The 17,474-nt window shown below is 43.2% G+C and overlaps 1 protein-coding gene across 1 annotated transcript; it reads left to right on the top strand.

The window, feature by feature from the left end:
* Nucleotides 1-6,190: 6,190 nt before the first annotated feature.
* LOC110530090 (transcription initiation factor IIB) lies at nucleotides 6,191-17,261 on the top strand. The gene is made up of 7 exons (XM_021612892.2): nucleotides 6,191-6,328; nucleotides 7,693-7,805; nucleotides 14,913-15,046; nucleotides 15,340-15,486; nucleotides 15,662-15,791; nucleotides 16,121-16,402; nucleotides 16,716-17,261. Exons 1-7 carry the CDS (start codon nucleotides 6,312-6,314, stop codon nucleotides 16,847-16,849), a joined length of 957 nt encoding a protein of 318 aa, XP_021468567.1. The 5' UTR covers nucleotides 6,191-6,311; the 3' UTR covers nucleotides 16,850-17,261.
* Nucleotides 17,262-17,474: the final 213 nt, after the last annotated feature.

Below are 17,474 nucleotides of genomic sequence, written 5' to 3'. Positions count from 1 at the left end.
TCACGTGCTACATATTCCTGTATAATAATTTTTAAGTCAGGTAGGATGATTAGTTGGGCGATATTTACGGTGGGTAGCTAGCTGGCTGTGATTACTGTCTGGGGCAGGCCCAGCAGGAGATAAGGAGAATGACAGAACCTGTGAGGGTGACCTAGAGGTTACTTAGAGTGTAGGTCATAGACCATGATTATGAGAGACGTGGCACAGCTCCACACATATACATTTGAAGATGATCCCTGGGAATCGATGGAAAGTAAAGGGATTGCAGAGGAGGTGGCGGAACCGATCGAGCATGGTGCACAAAGACCACTCATCACAGTCAATCCCCACCATACACGATCACATACAGCAGCTTTGTTTATGTTTGACCATCCTCAGGGGCCTTTTGCTCATCAATGACTGTCAGGTTGTGTTGGTTTATTGTAGTGAACACCTGCCTTATGCGCTTGTCATCATGTGTAGTTGCGTCCAACCTATACCAATAGGTCACCAAGTCAACAACTCCAGGACAGACAGTCAGGATCGTGGAATTATTATTTTGTCATTTTTAAAAATGTGCCTACTCAACGCAAACAGCTTAAGAGTGCACCGGAACATCGCAATGCGCATTACAAATGCAGTGAGCCAGAGGAAGGTAATGTTGAATTCAGGCAGCCGTACTGGACTAGCAGTGAATCAAAGCTTACTTCTAAATAATGAGGTTACTTTAAGAGCCCAATCCTGGAGGCACAAGTTATACCACAGTTGGTGGTACTGCAAGTTGCAGTGCTAGGTAGTGTGTCCAGAGTTCTCTTTCCTTGATCCTCAAAGGCTCGTGACTTGGAATGCATGGTGTTGCCAAGCAATCTGCTGCCTTTTCTACAGTATATCTAGACAATGGTGTGTGAGTGTAATTATGGTAGGCCTATTGGATTCCTAACATAGTTGAATTACACAAAAATAGTATGAAGTACACAAGTACGGTACACACATCTAAAAGATGTCTCTCATTTAAATATACAGGAAACCATATTGGATTTGGGATGCCATAATGGATTTGGAATCAAATCTGTGGGGGGCTGATGTAATTGCAAGAGGCTGAACATATTACATCCACAGAGAAACCTTTGACTGTCTCAGACCACTTGTGTAACTGTATGTATTTGTCAGGCACAGCCGTACAGCACTGAATGAGAGATCATTTTGACTTGAAAGGCTGTCTACCAAAAAATGTAAGCTTACAGTCTTGAACTCAGGTGCATCCTTTTCCATTGATCATTCTTGAGACGTTTCCACAACTTGATTGGAGTCCACCTGCGGTAATTTCAATTGATTGGACATGATTTGGAAAGGCACACACCTGTCTATATATGGTCCCACAGTTGACAGTGCATGTCAGTGCAAAAACCAAGCCATGAGGTTGAAGGAATAGTCCGTAGAGCCCCCTGAGACAGGATTGTATCGAGGCACAGATCTGGGGAAGGGTACCAAAACATTTCTGCATCATTGAAGGTCCCCAAGAACACAGTGGCCTCCATCATTCTTAAATGGAAGAGGTTTGGAACCGTCAAGATGCTGGCCGCCCAGCCAAACTGAGCAATCAGGGGAGAAAGGCCTTGATCAGGGAGGTGACCAAGAACCCGATGACCTCTAGAGTTTCTCTGTGGAGATGGGAGAACCAGAGCGGGGGTGAAGGTTCACCTTCCAACAGGAAAACAACCCTAAGCACACAGCAAAGACAACGCAGGAGTGGCTTCAGGACAAGTCACTGAATGGCCTTGAGTGGCCCAGCCAGAGCCCGGACTTGAACCCAATAGCTGACTACTTGTATTTCAATTTTAGCAATATCAGAGCATGCAATGTTGGGTTACATGAGCTGTAGCTTGTAATGAGGAGCAACCAGACGTTGCACTTGACACATTTATGAAATTGCTTATTCCAGTTATTAATAAGCAAGTACCCGTTAAGAAAATGACTGTAAAAACTGTTAAATCCCCTTTTTCAATGTATTTTTATTTATCCGTTATTTTATCAGGTAAGTTGACTGAGAACACGTTCTTTTACAGCAACGACCTGGGGAATAGTTATAGGGGAGAGGAGGGGGATGAATGGAAACTTGGACCCTTGGATTGAAAAACTGTATGGTTGAGAGGGATGAGGAAAAAGGCATGGCATATATGTCTGGCACCCCAACTGATTGGCAAATGTACTGCAAATTAAGAAATCATGTGACTAAACAAAATTAAAATAAACTATACTATGAATCAAAGATAAATGATATAAATAATGGTAGTAAAAAGCTTTGGACTACTTTAAATTACATTTTTGGGAAAAAGCCAACTCGGCTCTTGGAGGGAAGTTAAAGTCATTCCTCTACCCAAAAATGGTGAAGCCCCCTTTACTAGCTCATATAGCTGACTAATCAGCCTGTTACCAACCCTTTGTAAACTTCTGGGAAAAAGGGTGTTTGACCAGATACAATGCTATTTTACAGTAGACAAATAGACAACAGACTTTCAGCATGCTTATAGGGAAGGACACTCAACAAGCACAGCACTTACACAAATGACTGATGATTGGCTGAGAGAAAATGATCAAGTTAATGTGGGGGGCTCTCTTGCTAGACTTCAGTGCAACTTTCGACATTATCGAGCATAGTCTGCTGCTGGAAAAACTTGTGTAATGGATTTACACCCCCTGCTATAATGTGGATAAAAAGTTACTTGTCTAACAGAAACATAGAGGGTGTCCTTTAATGGAAGTCTCTCAAACATAAACCATGTAGAATCAGGAATTCCCCAGGGTAGCTGTTTATGCCCCTTGCTTTTTTCAATCTTCACTAACGACATAAGTAAAGCCATTGTGTCTGTGTATATGGATGACTCAACACTATACCCGTTAGCTACTACAGTGACTGAAATGACTGCAACACTTAACAAAGAGCTGTAGTTAGTTTCGGAATGGGTAGCAAGGAATAAGTTCGTCCTTGTCACGGTCGTCCTCCTCTTCATCTGAAGAGGAGAGGTGAAAAGGATCAGAGGACCAATATGCGGCGTGGTAAGTGTCCATGGTAAATCTTTAATCAAGAAAGTACTGATCACCCACAAACAAACAGTGCAACCCAGGCTACCTAAGTATGATTCTCAATCAGAGACAACTAATGACACCTGCCTCTGATTGAGAACCATACTGGGCCGAAACATAGAAATACCCAAATCATAGAAAAACAAACATAGACTGCCCACCCAACTCACGCCCTGACCATACTAAATAAATACACAACAAAGGAAACAAAGGTCAGAACGTGACAGTCCTAAATATTTCCAAAATTAAAAGCATTGTACTTTGGACAAATAATTCACTAAACCCTAAACATCAACTACATCTCGTAATGAATAATGTGGAAATTGAGCAAGTTGAGGTGTCATGGTCAAAAATATTGATACAACATCAGTTAAGATGGGGAGAAGTCTGTCCATAATAAAGTGCTGCTCTGCTTTCTTAACATCACTGTCAACAAGGCAGGTCCTACAGGCCCTAGTTTTGTTGCACCTAGACTACTGTTCGATATTGTGGTCAGGTGCCACAAAGAGGGACTTGGGAAAATTGCAGTTGGCTCAGAACAGGGCAGCACGCTGGCCCTTAAAAGTACATGGAGAGTGTTCACTGCTCATGCCAGCAAGCAAGCTAAAGGTTGCATTCCCCTGCTCAGACGTTGCATGCATTAACCAATGGTTGCGTGCCACGTCATCGTCCGTCATTAACTGACAGATTGCTATAACATATGATGTGGTTGGGCAAAGATGCGCCCAATCAGATGGCTCTGCAGCGCATCTGTGTGACCTCATTCACCCAAAAAGGCTCAACCAATCACCCAATGCAACTCATGAATAATAATGACTTTGCCTCTGGCTTTCTTACAAAAGGACATTTTGCATACAGGGTTGTGGTCATGGTCACAACAATGGAGAATCGGTGGAGCTGTTGTGTAATGAGGACCGGCCCCCAGGGACAGCAGCAGACGTACGGACGTACCCACCACATGTTCTTAGCAACCAGGTCATGTGTTGACAAAGAGCTGAACACATAGTAAATTACTCAAAAGCTTGAGATCCCTCCTTCCCTTACCAAAGAAAATCTCATATTACAACACCCTTCACCCATCAGCCCTTGAGGAACACCTGAGGCAATCATAACAGTTAATGATTTTATGTGCTGTCTGGAAAGTGCATACATCATAACTACCTAATTAGTAGCCTAGTCCCTCCTGAATTTGCATGAACTTCCCAGATGAAAACATAATCTCAGACACACCTCTTTCCATGACAATTGATGACTAGTAAGCACGACATGTCCCCAATCCCAGTATACCAGATTGTAATATTATAAGTAATAATTCCAAGTGACTACAGCTACAGCCTTATATTCACGGGTTACTGATATGTCTGTGCATTTTCACGTCTGAATCAGTAATCATGGCTGATAAAGAATGTCAACAGCCTGGGGTGGCTCAGGTGGGGAACAGTCAGTTGATGTAGGCTGATGTAAGAACCAATGGAGGCTGCTGAGGGGAGGACGGCACATAATAATGGCTGGAATGCAATAATGGCTGGAATGCAAATAGTCTGGGTAGCCATTTGATTAGCTGTTCAGGAGTCTTATCTCTTGTGGGTAGAAGCGGTTAAGAAGCCTCTTGGACCTAGACTTGGCGCTCCGGTACCACTTGCCATGTACTGTCTAGCTGTATGGTGTTCTGTGGGACTCATTGAGAGTGTTGTTTGTGTTCATCAGTGCAGATGAGATAATAACCATTGTGCTCAGATGGGACTCAGGGACTCACACCACACAGTGCTGGCAGCATTACCCACAGTTGGATGAGATTGCTCACCAGGATGACGCATCACCATTAGTGTGACATCATCACTAGTGTGTCACTAATGTGTCACTAGTGTGTTGCTTGCATCAACCAATGGTTGCGTGCCACGTCATTGACTGTGTCATCGACTGACAGATTGCTATAACATATGCCACGTGGTTGATCGTGACAAGCACGTGAACAATGTGATGTGGTCAGCTGACACGTAAAATACGTATCCAGGCGTCCTGGTGTTGTAAGATCTGGCAGATCTTGCCTTTCCTTTGAGAATCTCAGATATTCAGAGGAATGAATCTTTACATAATTGATATAGATTCATTCTGTACGTTAATTCATCATGAGACTTGAGTACAATAATGATGTGATTTAGTATTTAGCATTTGAAAGCCTGAAAGAGCCTTTAATAATGGCCGTATCTGACATTTCTGGATTTAGCTCCACCTGCTGTTGTCTTACAGGTGAAAGGAGAATAATTATATTCACCTCCTACTAGTCTTCAATGTCATTGGACATCGTGCAATTGAATAAAATATGTGCTGCTGACAAGGCTTGTTTATTTATGGCAATGTAATCCATTAATCAATGTAATCCAAACAGCTCAAGGTGCATGCCACAGTCATTGTAATACAGTCATAAATGATTTGTGAAACATTTGATTTCTCTTTAAATTCTCTGTCGTCCAACCAGAGATTTTGAGGTCAATAGTACAGGGGTTGTGTCGGTGAGAGAGAATCAAGGCAATACAGTCCGAGACTAGCACGAGGATAGGGACACAGGCTGGCACACAGAGACAATGCCGCCTCTGACAGCTTCATAGACAGGCCTGTCTGCTACGGCTCCTACAAAGTGAGACTGCTGTATTGGCTGTTCAGAGTTGAGTCAGTTTGTTGAATGGGGTTAAGTAAGGTTATGTCACTACCATTGCTGTTTGAGCACGTTTTCCCATGTAGGCAACACGGTACACATAACCCAGCATGGAAGTGCTTTTTTTCTTTAGTGGCTGGCAAGTGAAAATATTAATCTCTGATGGAAACAGGGCTGGGGGATTTGTTCCAGCTGCCCAGCTTGAAGAGGTGTTGGCTAGTATTCATTGCAAAAATAACCCAGCATAATAAGATTACTTTTTCTTTATAAAGTTTGAGAGACACAAACACACAAAAATCCACAAGTTTGTTTAAATGGTTTCGCCTTTTGGTTACACTTGATTATCTTTATTCACTTCCATGTTATGCTCAGGGAGTAAATTTGATCAATTTTGAAGTGTCAAAAGCATTGATCTGTGACAGTATATTATACTTTTGCAAGTAGTCTATTTCCGGTCCTCATATTTTAATCGCTTTTTTAAGTTTGAACCTTTTGCCCTTCCGTCATCATTTAACCACGTGGGCCGAAAAAAATACATATATAAAAGGTAGAAGAAGCCATTGTTCGCGTTATAAAGAAGTAGCTAGCGAACATGGCATCAACAAGCCGGTGTGTACAATATGTATCCCAAGCTGTTTTCTGTGTTTTGCATCAGTGTCTTTTCATATGGGAAAGTGAAAGTTATTGATCAATGGGTGGTGATGGCGATTAACACGGAGAGACGCTTGTTTCTAAGTGTTTTCCATCATAGCCGCCGGAATGTCCATTACTGACTTTTAGCTAACCTTCGCTAGCCTACCAAAAACACTAACGTTATCAAAACACAATTTTACACATTGTCTCGATCGTATATCATGTCAACTTGATCATATTGTTTGTAAACATCCGTTATAACGTTAGGTAGCGCAACATGGTATCTAACTTCCAAATCATGATGCAAACGCGAGTGTCAATAAGCAATGCTTTTAGGGATGGGTGATGTCGCAACTTCGCAAGGTGATGTTGTCTGGCCAGCTCAGCTGGCTAAATCCAATTTGCTAGCTACATTAATGTATTTACAGTAGCCGAGTGTCAACGGACACCTAGACAGTGATTTAATCATGAGAAGTCATTCAGCCATTGAATAGAAAATTGTCACAAGGACACGGCAAGTTGATTGGGTTGTTTAACCAGCAATTTATTTCACTGGCTGTCTCAAAATATCTTGTTTTCACTTTTCACTAGCCAAAGGTTGCCACCAAGTCCGTTATCTAAATGTTATGTTTTGGTATTGTAGAACCGAATTGGTGTCGAGGATGATTTTCGGAAACGCTGGAAGCCCATTTTTTGGGTCCCATTGTCCAACGTTTTTTGGCCACATCACCACAGAATCATAATTTAGTTTGGAAACTCATTTACATTATGTTGACACAATCGCTGCAGTGGCTTTCTGTATTAGTCTTGTAGTATGCCTACTCCCCAGTCCATTTATCTTGCTATGCATATACATATTCGATCAATAAACAAGTAACATAATGACTGGTGTTGATGCTTGTGAACAGTTACTGTTGTAAACCAGGCAGCCATAATTGCTTTTGCAACATTGTATGTCATTTTCAGAAGTGCCTTTTGTTTTTATATTATTAAAGGTAAATATGATCCTCATATTTCTCAGATTAAAGGAAAGACAGTCTGGCATGCTTCACAATTTGTGTACAATTTTAAACGGCCTATAAGATTTCCCTATCATTATCATAATTTGCCAACAAACTAAACAACATACTTCCTCACCTTGAGCAGTGTCAATCGGCTTTATCAACTGTGCAGTGTTCACTGAAGTGTATAGAGTTAAGTAGTACCATGTCCTTGGCAGTAAACCAGCATTATGGAGATAAGTACAATCACACCCAGTGCTGGGTTATCTCTCACGAGGCAGGGTCAAAGGTAAGAGGTCACTTGTTGGCTGACCTCTGGGATCTATTCTTTACTTGCAGTGGAGACGGCCTGGCCCTTCCTAAGGTGCAGTGCCCCAACCACCCAGACGCCATGCTGGTGGAAGACTACAGAGCAGGGGATATGATCTGCCCCGAGTGTGGCCTTGTAGTGGGTGAGTGATAGGCTGCACACACATAGCATATGTTTTACTATCCTTGCGGGGACCTAAAATGTATTTCCATTCAAAATCCCTAACCCTTATTGTAAACCTAAACCTAACCCATAAGCTTAAAATAGCCTTTGTCGCCATTGGGATGTGGGAAATGACCCCATGAGAGAGAATTATCCTTGTTTTACTATCCTTGTGGGGACTGTTGGAGATTTCCGGTACCCATGAGGATAGTAATACACGTATGCACGCACGCACGCACACACATCTGTCAACAGACTGTCACAAAGCCTTATCTGTATGGATGAGGTCTTTGCAGTAGGTAAATAGCGTAACATAACATACACAGAGGCCTTAGGTGCTTTATTTTCTCTAATTTGCTTTCTTATAACCAACAAGGACTTTTGAACATCGGATCAGCAGTTACTTACCCCAATTCCGGCTTCAACTGTGACTCATCTGCCCTGGGCTCTTTCTGTAATTCTGACCCAATTTTCAGGGGGAACCCAAGAGAAATTGCCAGTGTTAGATGCATGTTAGGGGAAATCCTGGCGAGATTAAGGTGAAAGGAAAACCGGCTACCTCTTCCCTTCATTCTATTGGCCAATTGATAATAAGATGGATGACCTCTGATCACGGCTCTGTTACCAACGGGACTCTCGAACCTGCAATATTCTCAGCTTTTTTCCCTCGAACCTGCAATATTTTCTGCTTTTTTAAAACATTGCTTTCGGACAAGACCCCCCATGGCTATCCAATTCGATGGATTCTCGATTAACCGAGCGGACAGGACAGTAGAGTCAGGGAAATCGAGAGGGGAGAGATGAGCCTCTTAATCAACAACAAATAGTGTTCTGACTCGAGCTCAGTGGTAGTCTCGACCCATTGTTCACAAGTCTTGGAATACCTGATTGTCAAATGCCCACCTTCTACCTCCCGAGGGAGTTTTCAGCTGTTATCGTGACTGTTGTATAAATTCCACCTCAGGACATGAAATCTAACAAGCTGGCACTTAACCAACTGTATGAGGCTGTAAACAAGCAAGAAAACTTACATCCGGAACCTGGCTGCCTTGCTAATTCCGCGTCATTAAGACATGTGATGCCCAACTTCCATCAACATGTCTCCTTTGCCACTAGGGGCGATAGTCCTAGACCACTGTTACTCTACCCACAAGCAAGCATACAAAGCCCTCCCTCGTTCGCGATTCGGGCAAGTCAGATCATGACTCCTGCTTCCTTTTTGCAAGCAGAAGCTCAAACAATACCCATGACTCGTTCCATTGAGAAATGGTCATCAGAATCAGAGATTATGCTACAGGATTGCTTTGCAAGCGCTGATTGGAATATGTTCCGATACTCCGCCTATAACATCGATGAGCTAACCACCTGTGTCACTGGCTTCATAAGGAAATGCATTGGCGACATCCCAACAGTGAAGGGTCGCTGCTTCCCCAATCAAAAGTCCCTGGAGTAACACAGAGGTTGGCGTTAAACTAAAGGACAGGGCTACTGCACATAGAGCCATCGCAGACAACCCTGATGCTACGGCTGAGGACAGGAACAAGTGCAAGAAGTCCCCTACGACCTCCGTAGAGTCGTCAAACGATCAAAAGGACAATATAGGAATAAAGTGGAATCAGATTACACAGGCTCCGTCGCATGTGGCAGGGGCTACAGACCGTTACGGATTACAAAGGAAGACCCAGACGTGATCTGCCCAACGATGCCTCTCTACTAGACAAGCTCAACGCATTTTATGCATGCTTCGACAATAACAACACCATACCGTGCGTGAGAGTCCCCACCGAACCAGAGGACTGGGTGATCTCACTCTCTGAGGCCGACGTAAGGTCTTTAATCAAGTCAACACTCGCAAGGCTGTGGGGCCGGATGGTATTCTAGGGTGCTTTCTCAGAGCATATGCAGATCAACTGGCAGACATATTCACAGTAATTTTCAACCTCTCCTTGTCCCAGTCTGTAATCCCCACATGTTTTAAGATGGCCACCATCATTCCTGTTCCCAAGAACTCTAAGGCTTCATGCCACAATGACTACCGCTCTGTAGCACTCACATCTGTAATCATGAATTGCTTTGAAAGGCTGGTAATGGCACACAATAACTCGATCATCCCAGACACCATAGACCCTCTCCAATTTGCATACCGCCCAAACATATCCATAGACGACGCAATCTCAATTGCACTCCACACTGCCCTCACCTACCTAAATAAGAGGAATACCTACTTGAGAATGCTGTTCATTGACTACAGCTCAGCATTCAACGCTATTGTCCCCTCCAAGCTCGTCACCAAGCTTAGGACCCTGGGACTGAACACCTCCCTCTGCAACTGGATCCTGGACTTCCTGACGGGCCGACTCCAGATAGTGAGGGTAGGCAACATCACGGCTGCCACACTGACCCCACGGTGACCCTCAACACCCCCTGTTCACCCACGACTGCGACTCCGACATCAAGTTTGCTGATGACACGACGGTGGTAGGCCTGATCACTGGTGGCGGGAGGTGGTCAGTGACCTGGCAGTGTGGTGCCGGGACAACAAACTCTCCTTCAACGTCATACTGATAACAAGTTCAAACAGGTGCCATTAATACAGGTAACGAGTGGAGGACAGAGGAGCCTCTTAAAGAAGAAGTTACAGGTCTGTGAGAGCCAGAAATCTTGCTTGTTTGTAGGTGACCAAATACTTATTTTCCACCATAATTTGCAAATAAATTCATTAAAAATCCTACAATGTGATTTTCTTGATTTTTTTTCTTCTCATTTTGTCTGTCATAGTTGAAGTGTACCTATAATGAAAATTACAGGCCTCTCATCTTTTTAAGTGGGACAACTTGCACAATTGGTGGCTGACTAAATACTTTTTTGCCCCACTGTATCTACCTCTATCACTCCAGTATTCCTACACGTTGTTTGTTCTACATGGTATTGGAACTGACCTTGTATATAGCGCTTACTTTCTCGTTGTCTTATTTATTTTCTTTATTTCTTGTGTGTTTTTGTTCTTCCTCGTGTTATTTGTTAGTACTACATTGATATTGATCGCTGGATTGTTGGGTTTAGAAAGGCATTTCACTGTACTTGTGCCCGTGACATTAAAACTCGAAACTTCTGGGCCTACACTTCTACAGACACAGTCCTAACCTCTAGTTCAGGGGAATGATGTGTTTGTACTGTTGTTTGTGATGTGACTTGAGCAGCAGGGCCCTTACAGATGTCCTCCAGCGATTTTTGAATTGTTCATGTTGAAAAGATATATCCCAAGTATAAATACAGTAAAGTACACACAAGAAAGGGTAAAAAAAAAGAAATTGGGAGCAGAGGGGGACTAAAGACCTGTCACATAGCTAGAGTGCATAATACCAGGAAATGATAGAAACATAACATCATGTCAAAGATGCAATAGAATCAAATCTGTCCACGCCTCCCTTAGACGGCCTTGGAAAAGCCACCCTAGTTAGAGCAACAGATTGCATTACAGGGCTCTATCTGAACGTAACAGTCCTATGGGACTCCCATTTTGAGTCCCATTCGGAAAGTATTCATACCCCGTTATAGCCTTTTTTCTCAAATGGATTAAATTGTTCCCCCCACTCTCATCAACACAATACCCCATAATGACAAAGCAAAGACATGTTTTTAGATTTTTTGCAAATGTATTAAAAAAAAATGGAAATATTACAGTTACATAAGTATTCAGACCCTTTACTCAGTACTTTGTTGAAGCACCTTTGGCAGCGATTACAGCCTACAGAGTCTTCTTGGGTATGACGCTACAAGCTTGGCATACCTGTATTTGGGGAGTTTCTCCCATTCTTCTCTGACACTCTGTCAGGTTTGATGGGGAGCATCACTGCACAGCTATTTTCAGGTCTCTCCAGAGATGTTCGACCAGGATCAAGTTCCTGGCTTTGGCTGGGCGACTCAAGGACATTCAGACTTGTCCCGAAGCCACTCCTGCGTTGTCTTGGCTGTGTGCTTAGGGTCGTTAACCTTTATTTAACTTGGCAAGTCAGTTAAGAACAAATTCTTATTTTACAATGACTGCCAAACCCTCCCCTAACCCGGATGACGCTGGGCCAATTGTGCACCACCCTATGGGATTCCCGATCATGGCCGGTTGTGATACAGCCCAGGATCAAACAAGGGTCTGTACTGACGCCTCTAGCACTGAGATGCAGTGGCTTAGACCGCTGCACCACTCGGGAGCTTGGGTTTTCATCAAGGATCTCTCTGTACTTTGGTCCTTTCATCTTTCCCTCGATCCTGACTAGACTCTCAGTACTTGCCCCTGAAAAACATCCCGGCAGCATGACGCTGCCACAGCCATGCTTCATCGTAGGGATGGTGCCAGGTTTCCTCCAGAAGTGACGCTTGGCATTCAGGCTAACGAGTTCAATCTTGGTTTCATCAGACCAGAGAATCTTGTTTCTCATGGTCTGAGAATCCTTTAGGTGCCTTTTGGAAAATTCTTGTGCCTTTTACTGAGGAGTGTCTTCCGTCTGGCCACTCTACCATAAAGGCCTGATTGGTGGAGTGCTGCCGAGATGGATGTCCTTCTGGAAGGTTCTCCCATCTCCACAGAGGAAGCCTAGAGCTCTGTAAGAGTGACCATTGTGTTCTTGGTCACCTCCCTGACCAAGGCCCTTCTCCACCGATTGCTTGGTTTGGCTGGGCTGCCAGCTCTAAGAAGAGTGTTGGTGGTTCCAAACTTCTTTCATTTAAGAATTTTGGATATCACTGTGTTCTTTGGGACCTTCAATGCTGCAGAATGTTTTGGTACTCTTCCCCAGATCTGTGCCTCAACGCAATCCTGTCTCGGAGCTCTACGGACAATTCCTTCGACCTCATGGCTTGGTTTTTGCTCTGACATGCACTGTCAACTGTGCGGTGTGTGCCTTTCCATGTCATGTCCACAGGTGGACTCCAAGTTGTAGAAACATCTCAAGGATGATCCATGGAAACAGGATGTACCTGAGTCTGATGTACCATTTTTTTCTGAGGTCTTGGCTGATTTCTTTTGATCTTCCCATGATATCAAGAAAAGAGGCACTGAGTTTGAAGGTAGGCCTTGAAATACATCCACAGGTTCACCTCCAACTGGCTCAAATTATGTCAATTAGCCTATCAGAAACTTCTAAAGCCATGACATCATTTTCTGGACTTTTCAAAGCTGTTTAAAGGCACAGTCAACTTAGTGTATGTAAACTTCTGACCCACTGGAATTGTGATACAGTGAATTATAAGTGAAATAATCTGTCTATAAACAATTGCTGGAAAAATGACTTGTGTCATGCACAAAGTAGATGTCCTAACCGACTTGCCAAAACTACAGTTTGTTAAAAAGAAATTTGTGGAGTGGCTGAAATACACGTTTTAATGACTCCAACCTAAGTGTATGTAAACTTCCGACTTCAACTGTATGTATATTATGGTGTGTGTATAGATATTATGGTGTGTGTATAGATATTATGGACAGTATATGAATGGAAAAGTTGTGTTACAGCAGTAATTATATAGGATGATCATTGACTAGAATACAGTATATACATTTGAAGTGGGTCAAATAGTATGTAAACATTATTAAAGTGACGTAAAACAGTGCGCACGTGAACGAGCGTTATAACTCTGCCGGAAAATCGCCCATCATTTACCTGTTATGGTGACAATAACGCCCTTATTTGCTGTATACTTTGGTATTAGGACGACATAGTGTCTAAAGGAAATAGCAATGGCGAACTTGATCAAATGTCTTTGGGAGGTGTCGGCAGAATGTTTCCTTTTGAAGTGACATTTGTTGTATCCTTTCTGACCGTTCCTGAAAGACAAAAACAATTGGAAATTGTTGCGGACCTGTAAACAGATCGCTTGAATTCAGTGATGTTTTGCATTTTCTTTATCCCGAACAGATGGTGCATTCGGGAAAGTATTCAGACCCCTTCCCCTTTGCCACATTTTGTTACGTTTCAGACGTATTCCAAAATGTATCAAATAAAAACATATCCTAATCTACACTCTGAATTATAAGTGAAATTATCTGTCTGTAAACAATTGTTGGACAAATTACTTTTTGGACAAATTACTTTTGTCATGCACAAAGTACATGTCCTAACCGACTTGCCAAAACTATAGTTTGTTTACAAGAAATTTGTGGAGTGGTTGAAAAATGAGTTTTAATGACTCCAACCTAAGTGTATGTAAACTTCCGATTTCAACTGTAGTTACTCTTCTTATTTACATTTATTAAGTGTTGGCCCTGGTCCCAGTGTCACTGAATACCGCTTCCCTTCCTAATAGTGAATATCCTCTTCTCTTTTTGTCACAAAAGGAAAGACTTAAATAAACAAAATAATGCTTCCACCAAGTTATTTTATTTAACAAGGCAAGTCAGTTAAGAACAAACGGCCTACCAGAAGGAAAAAGGTGTCCTGCGGGGGGACAGGGGTGGGATTAAAAATAAAATAAAAATACAGTACAAAACACACATCACGACAAGAGAGACACCACAACACTACAAAAAGAGAGACCTAAGACAACAACATAGCATGGCAGCAGCACATGAAAACACAGCATGGTAGCAACACAACATGGTAGCAATACAACATGGCCCAACACATGGTACAAACATTATTTTGCACAGACAACAGCACAAAGGGCAGGAAAGTAGGGACAACAATACATCACGCTATTATGCTATGATGGTGAAATCAATACAGTGGGTGCTTGATGTTTATCGCTTTTACCTCCTTTATGTTTTCATGTAAGTGCTCAAGGAGATAAAGTAAGGTAAATGTGGAAAGGAAGTTGTTTAAACGTATTTGAGCTTAGCCCCATGTAGATTTTTATTTAACCTTTTTTTTTTAAACTAGGCAAGTCGGTTAAGAACAAATTCTTATTTACAATGACGGCATAACCCCGGCCAAACCCTAACAAGGACGACGCTGGGCCAATTGTGCGCCGCCCTATGGGACTCCCAATCACGGCCGGTTGGGATACAGCCTGGAATCGAACCAGCGTCTGTAGTGACGCCTCTAGCACTTAGACCGCTGCGCCACTCGGGAGCCCAGTAATGTGTGTGGTTTCCCAGGTGACAGGGTGATTGACGTCGGCTCAGAGTGGAGGACCTTCACCAATGAGAAAGCCACCAAAGACCCGTCTAGAGTGGGCGACGCCCAGAACCCACTCCTCAACGGGGGAGACTTGACCACCATGATCAGCAAGGTAAGTACACACATTGGCCATCCTACTTGGCGCCACAACTGGCACAGAGGCCCTGCCACCTAGCTATAGTCACCACTTACAGAGAAAGATGCTTAAAACAATTTTTATGTTCGTGGTCTTAGTGGCGCCAGACAAAGAAATTCAATGAAAATAAAATATCTGCTCCTCTTTTTTTGTGTGATATGGCCTTCACCAGGTTCCATAGGTTTCCATAAGATACTTAATTGTCGTAAGATTTACCAGGTAGTAAGTCTATATCACTAATGGTTCCAACAATTCTGTTGTCACCATAGGGAACAGGGGCGGCTAGTTTTGACGAGTTCGGCAACTCCAAGTACCAGAACCGGCGGACCATGAGCAGTTCAGACCGTGCCATGCTAAACGCCTTCAAAGAGATTACCACCATGGCCGACCGGATCAACCTACCAAGGAATATCATAGTGAGTCCCGTTCTCTCTTCTACTTTCAGTTGTTTAGCTTTTGTGGAACCTAGTAGCTAGCTAGCTAACTGATTCATCTATTTCCAAAACTCAAGTTCTTTAGCAGGTTTTCTCTGAACTAAACTATATGATTGTTCACAGCAAACTGAGGGTAAATGTTGTCTTTGACCCACAGGACCGAACAAATAACTTATTTAAGCAAGTGTACGAACAGAAGAGCCTGAAGGGGCGGGCCAACGACGCCATCGCATCAGCCTGCCTTTACATCGCCTGCAGACAAGAGGGCGTGCCTCGGACGTTTAAAGGTGAGCTCCTCTAAAGAGGATGTTTAGAGCATGGAATTACATATCGAATCATCTATATCATCTATGGTTTTAAGATCATATTAGCATGTTCCAAGCAACGTCTTAGAGTGAGTGCTTGTGCTGGTTGTTTCGGTTGCTACAAATCTTAAATCAAGACTTCACGGTTATGAAATATACCTGGAATCGTGTTCATTAGGCACCAAACAGAGGAAAACTGACTGAAACAGGGATTTCTATTTTCGTTTTCAAATGTTCTCTCTTGCATGTCTTATTAAAACGTCCCGGAAGGTTTCACTAATGACTCCCTTGTTGTCATCCATGCCCCGCAGAGATCTGCGCCGTGTCCCGCATCTCCAAGAAGGAGATCGGCCGCTGCTTCAAGCTGATCCTCAAGGCCCTGGAGACCAGCGTGGACCTCATCACCACCGGAGACTTCATGTCCCGCTTCTGCTCCAACCTGGGCCTGCCGAAGCAGGTGCAGATGGCGGCCACCTACATCGCCCGGAAGGCCGTGGAGCAGGACCTGGTGCCCGGCAGGAGCCCCATCTCTGTGGCCGCCGCCGCCATCTACATGGCCTCCCAGGCCTCCGCTGAGAAGAAGACCCAGAAAGGTGAGGTTGTGGGTGGGAGGATGGTGGAGATAGTGGTGGTGGTTGTCTTTTTAAGGTCTTCTTGATGGGCTGAATCTGAACTATTTGTGTTTGTCTATAAACTTTAAAACACGGTTCAGTACATTTCAGGCACGAAGAACAGCACAACAGTGTGCCGTTTGTGGTCCACACGTGTATTTCTGACTTGAGAGCTCACACAAACTGTTTCTGAATGTTGGGGAACTCATATTTCTGAGAACACAATTATCACCAATGGTCTGAAGACTTAAAGCACCAGTAGTCATTTCTGCAAATCCTCTTCCTTTTTGGACAGAGATTGGAGACATCGCCGGTGTGGCAGACGTCACAATCAGACAGTCGTACCGACTCATCTACCCCCGTGCAGCTGACCTCTTCCCCCCGGACTTCAAATTCGACACCCCTGTGGACAAACTGCCCCAGCTGTGAAGACCCACTCGCCCCGATGACACTTTAAAGGTTATTTTTCTAGTTTTTAATCTATTAGCAATTTTTTTCCCCTTTGTTAATTAACTTAAGACTTCAGGCCATTGTGAAGGCACTTTTTGCAGGAATACAGACAAGTACAGGACACACATTCCAATACTTAAAAAAAAAAGAGATTGCAAACTGTACTTACAGTATTTCATTTGAGTGTATATATACTGTATATATGTCCAAGTGGGAAAATGTAATTGGTGCTTGCAATATTAGGCTGGTTTCATACTATATACATTTTCTTTTGTAGGAAATGCAGGTTCTATTTTGTTAGCTTGTATTAAGTAAATCAAATGCTTTTCTGAAAAGCGTGTTGAAAACCTCATGCATTGATTAACATTAAACTTTGTTTACAGAATTGAGATTTTTTCTGTGTGCTGACTCTTAATACTGCTTATGTACCATTTGGAGTGTTAAGAAACTTTTCTGTATTACTAAGCTGAAGTTCCAGTACATTGAGTACATTGATCAGTACCTCTCTGGACTTCGAGGACAGCCCAAGTTCATTTAGTTTCAGCTAGTCTCGTTCCCACTGCCTGGTGTACAGTTGTGGGCCTAGCATAGCAAATAAAGCAAG

Source organism: Oncorhynchus mykiss, chromosome 8, assembly GCF_013265735.2.
Source record: "Oncorhynchus mykiss isolate Arlee chromosome 8, USDA_OmykA_1.1, whole genome shotgun sequence".
NCBI classification, from domain to species: domain Eukaryota; kingdom Metazoa; phylum Chordata; class Actinopteri; order Salmoniformes; family Salmonidae; genus Oncorhynchus; species Oncorhynchus mykiss.
Note: the sequence above shows the minus strand (reverse complement) of the source record. Positions and strands in the feature narration are given on the sequence as shown.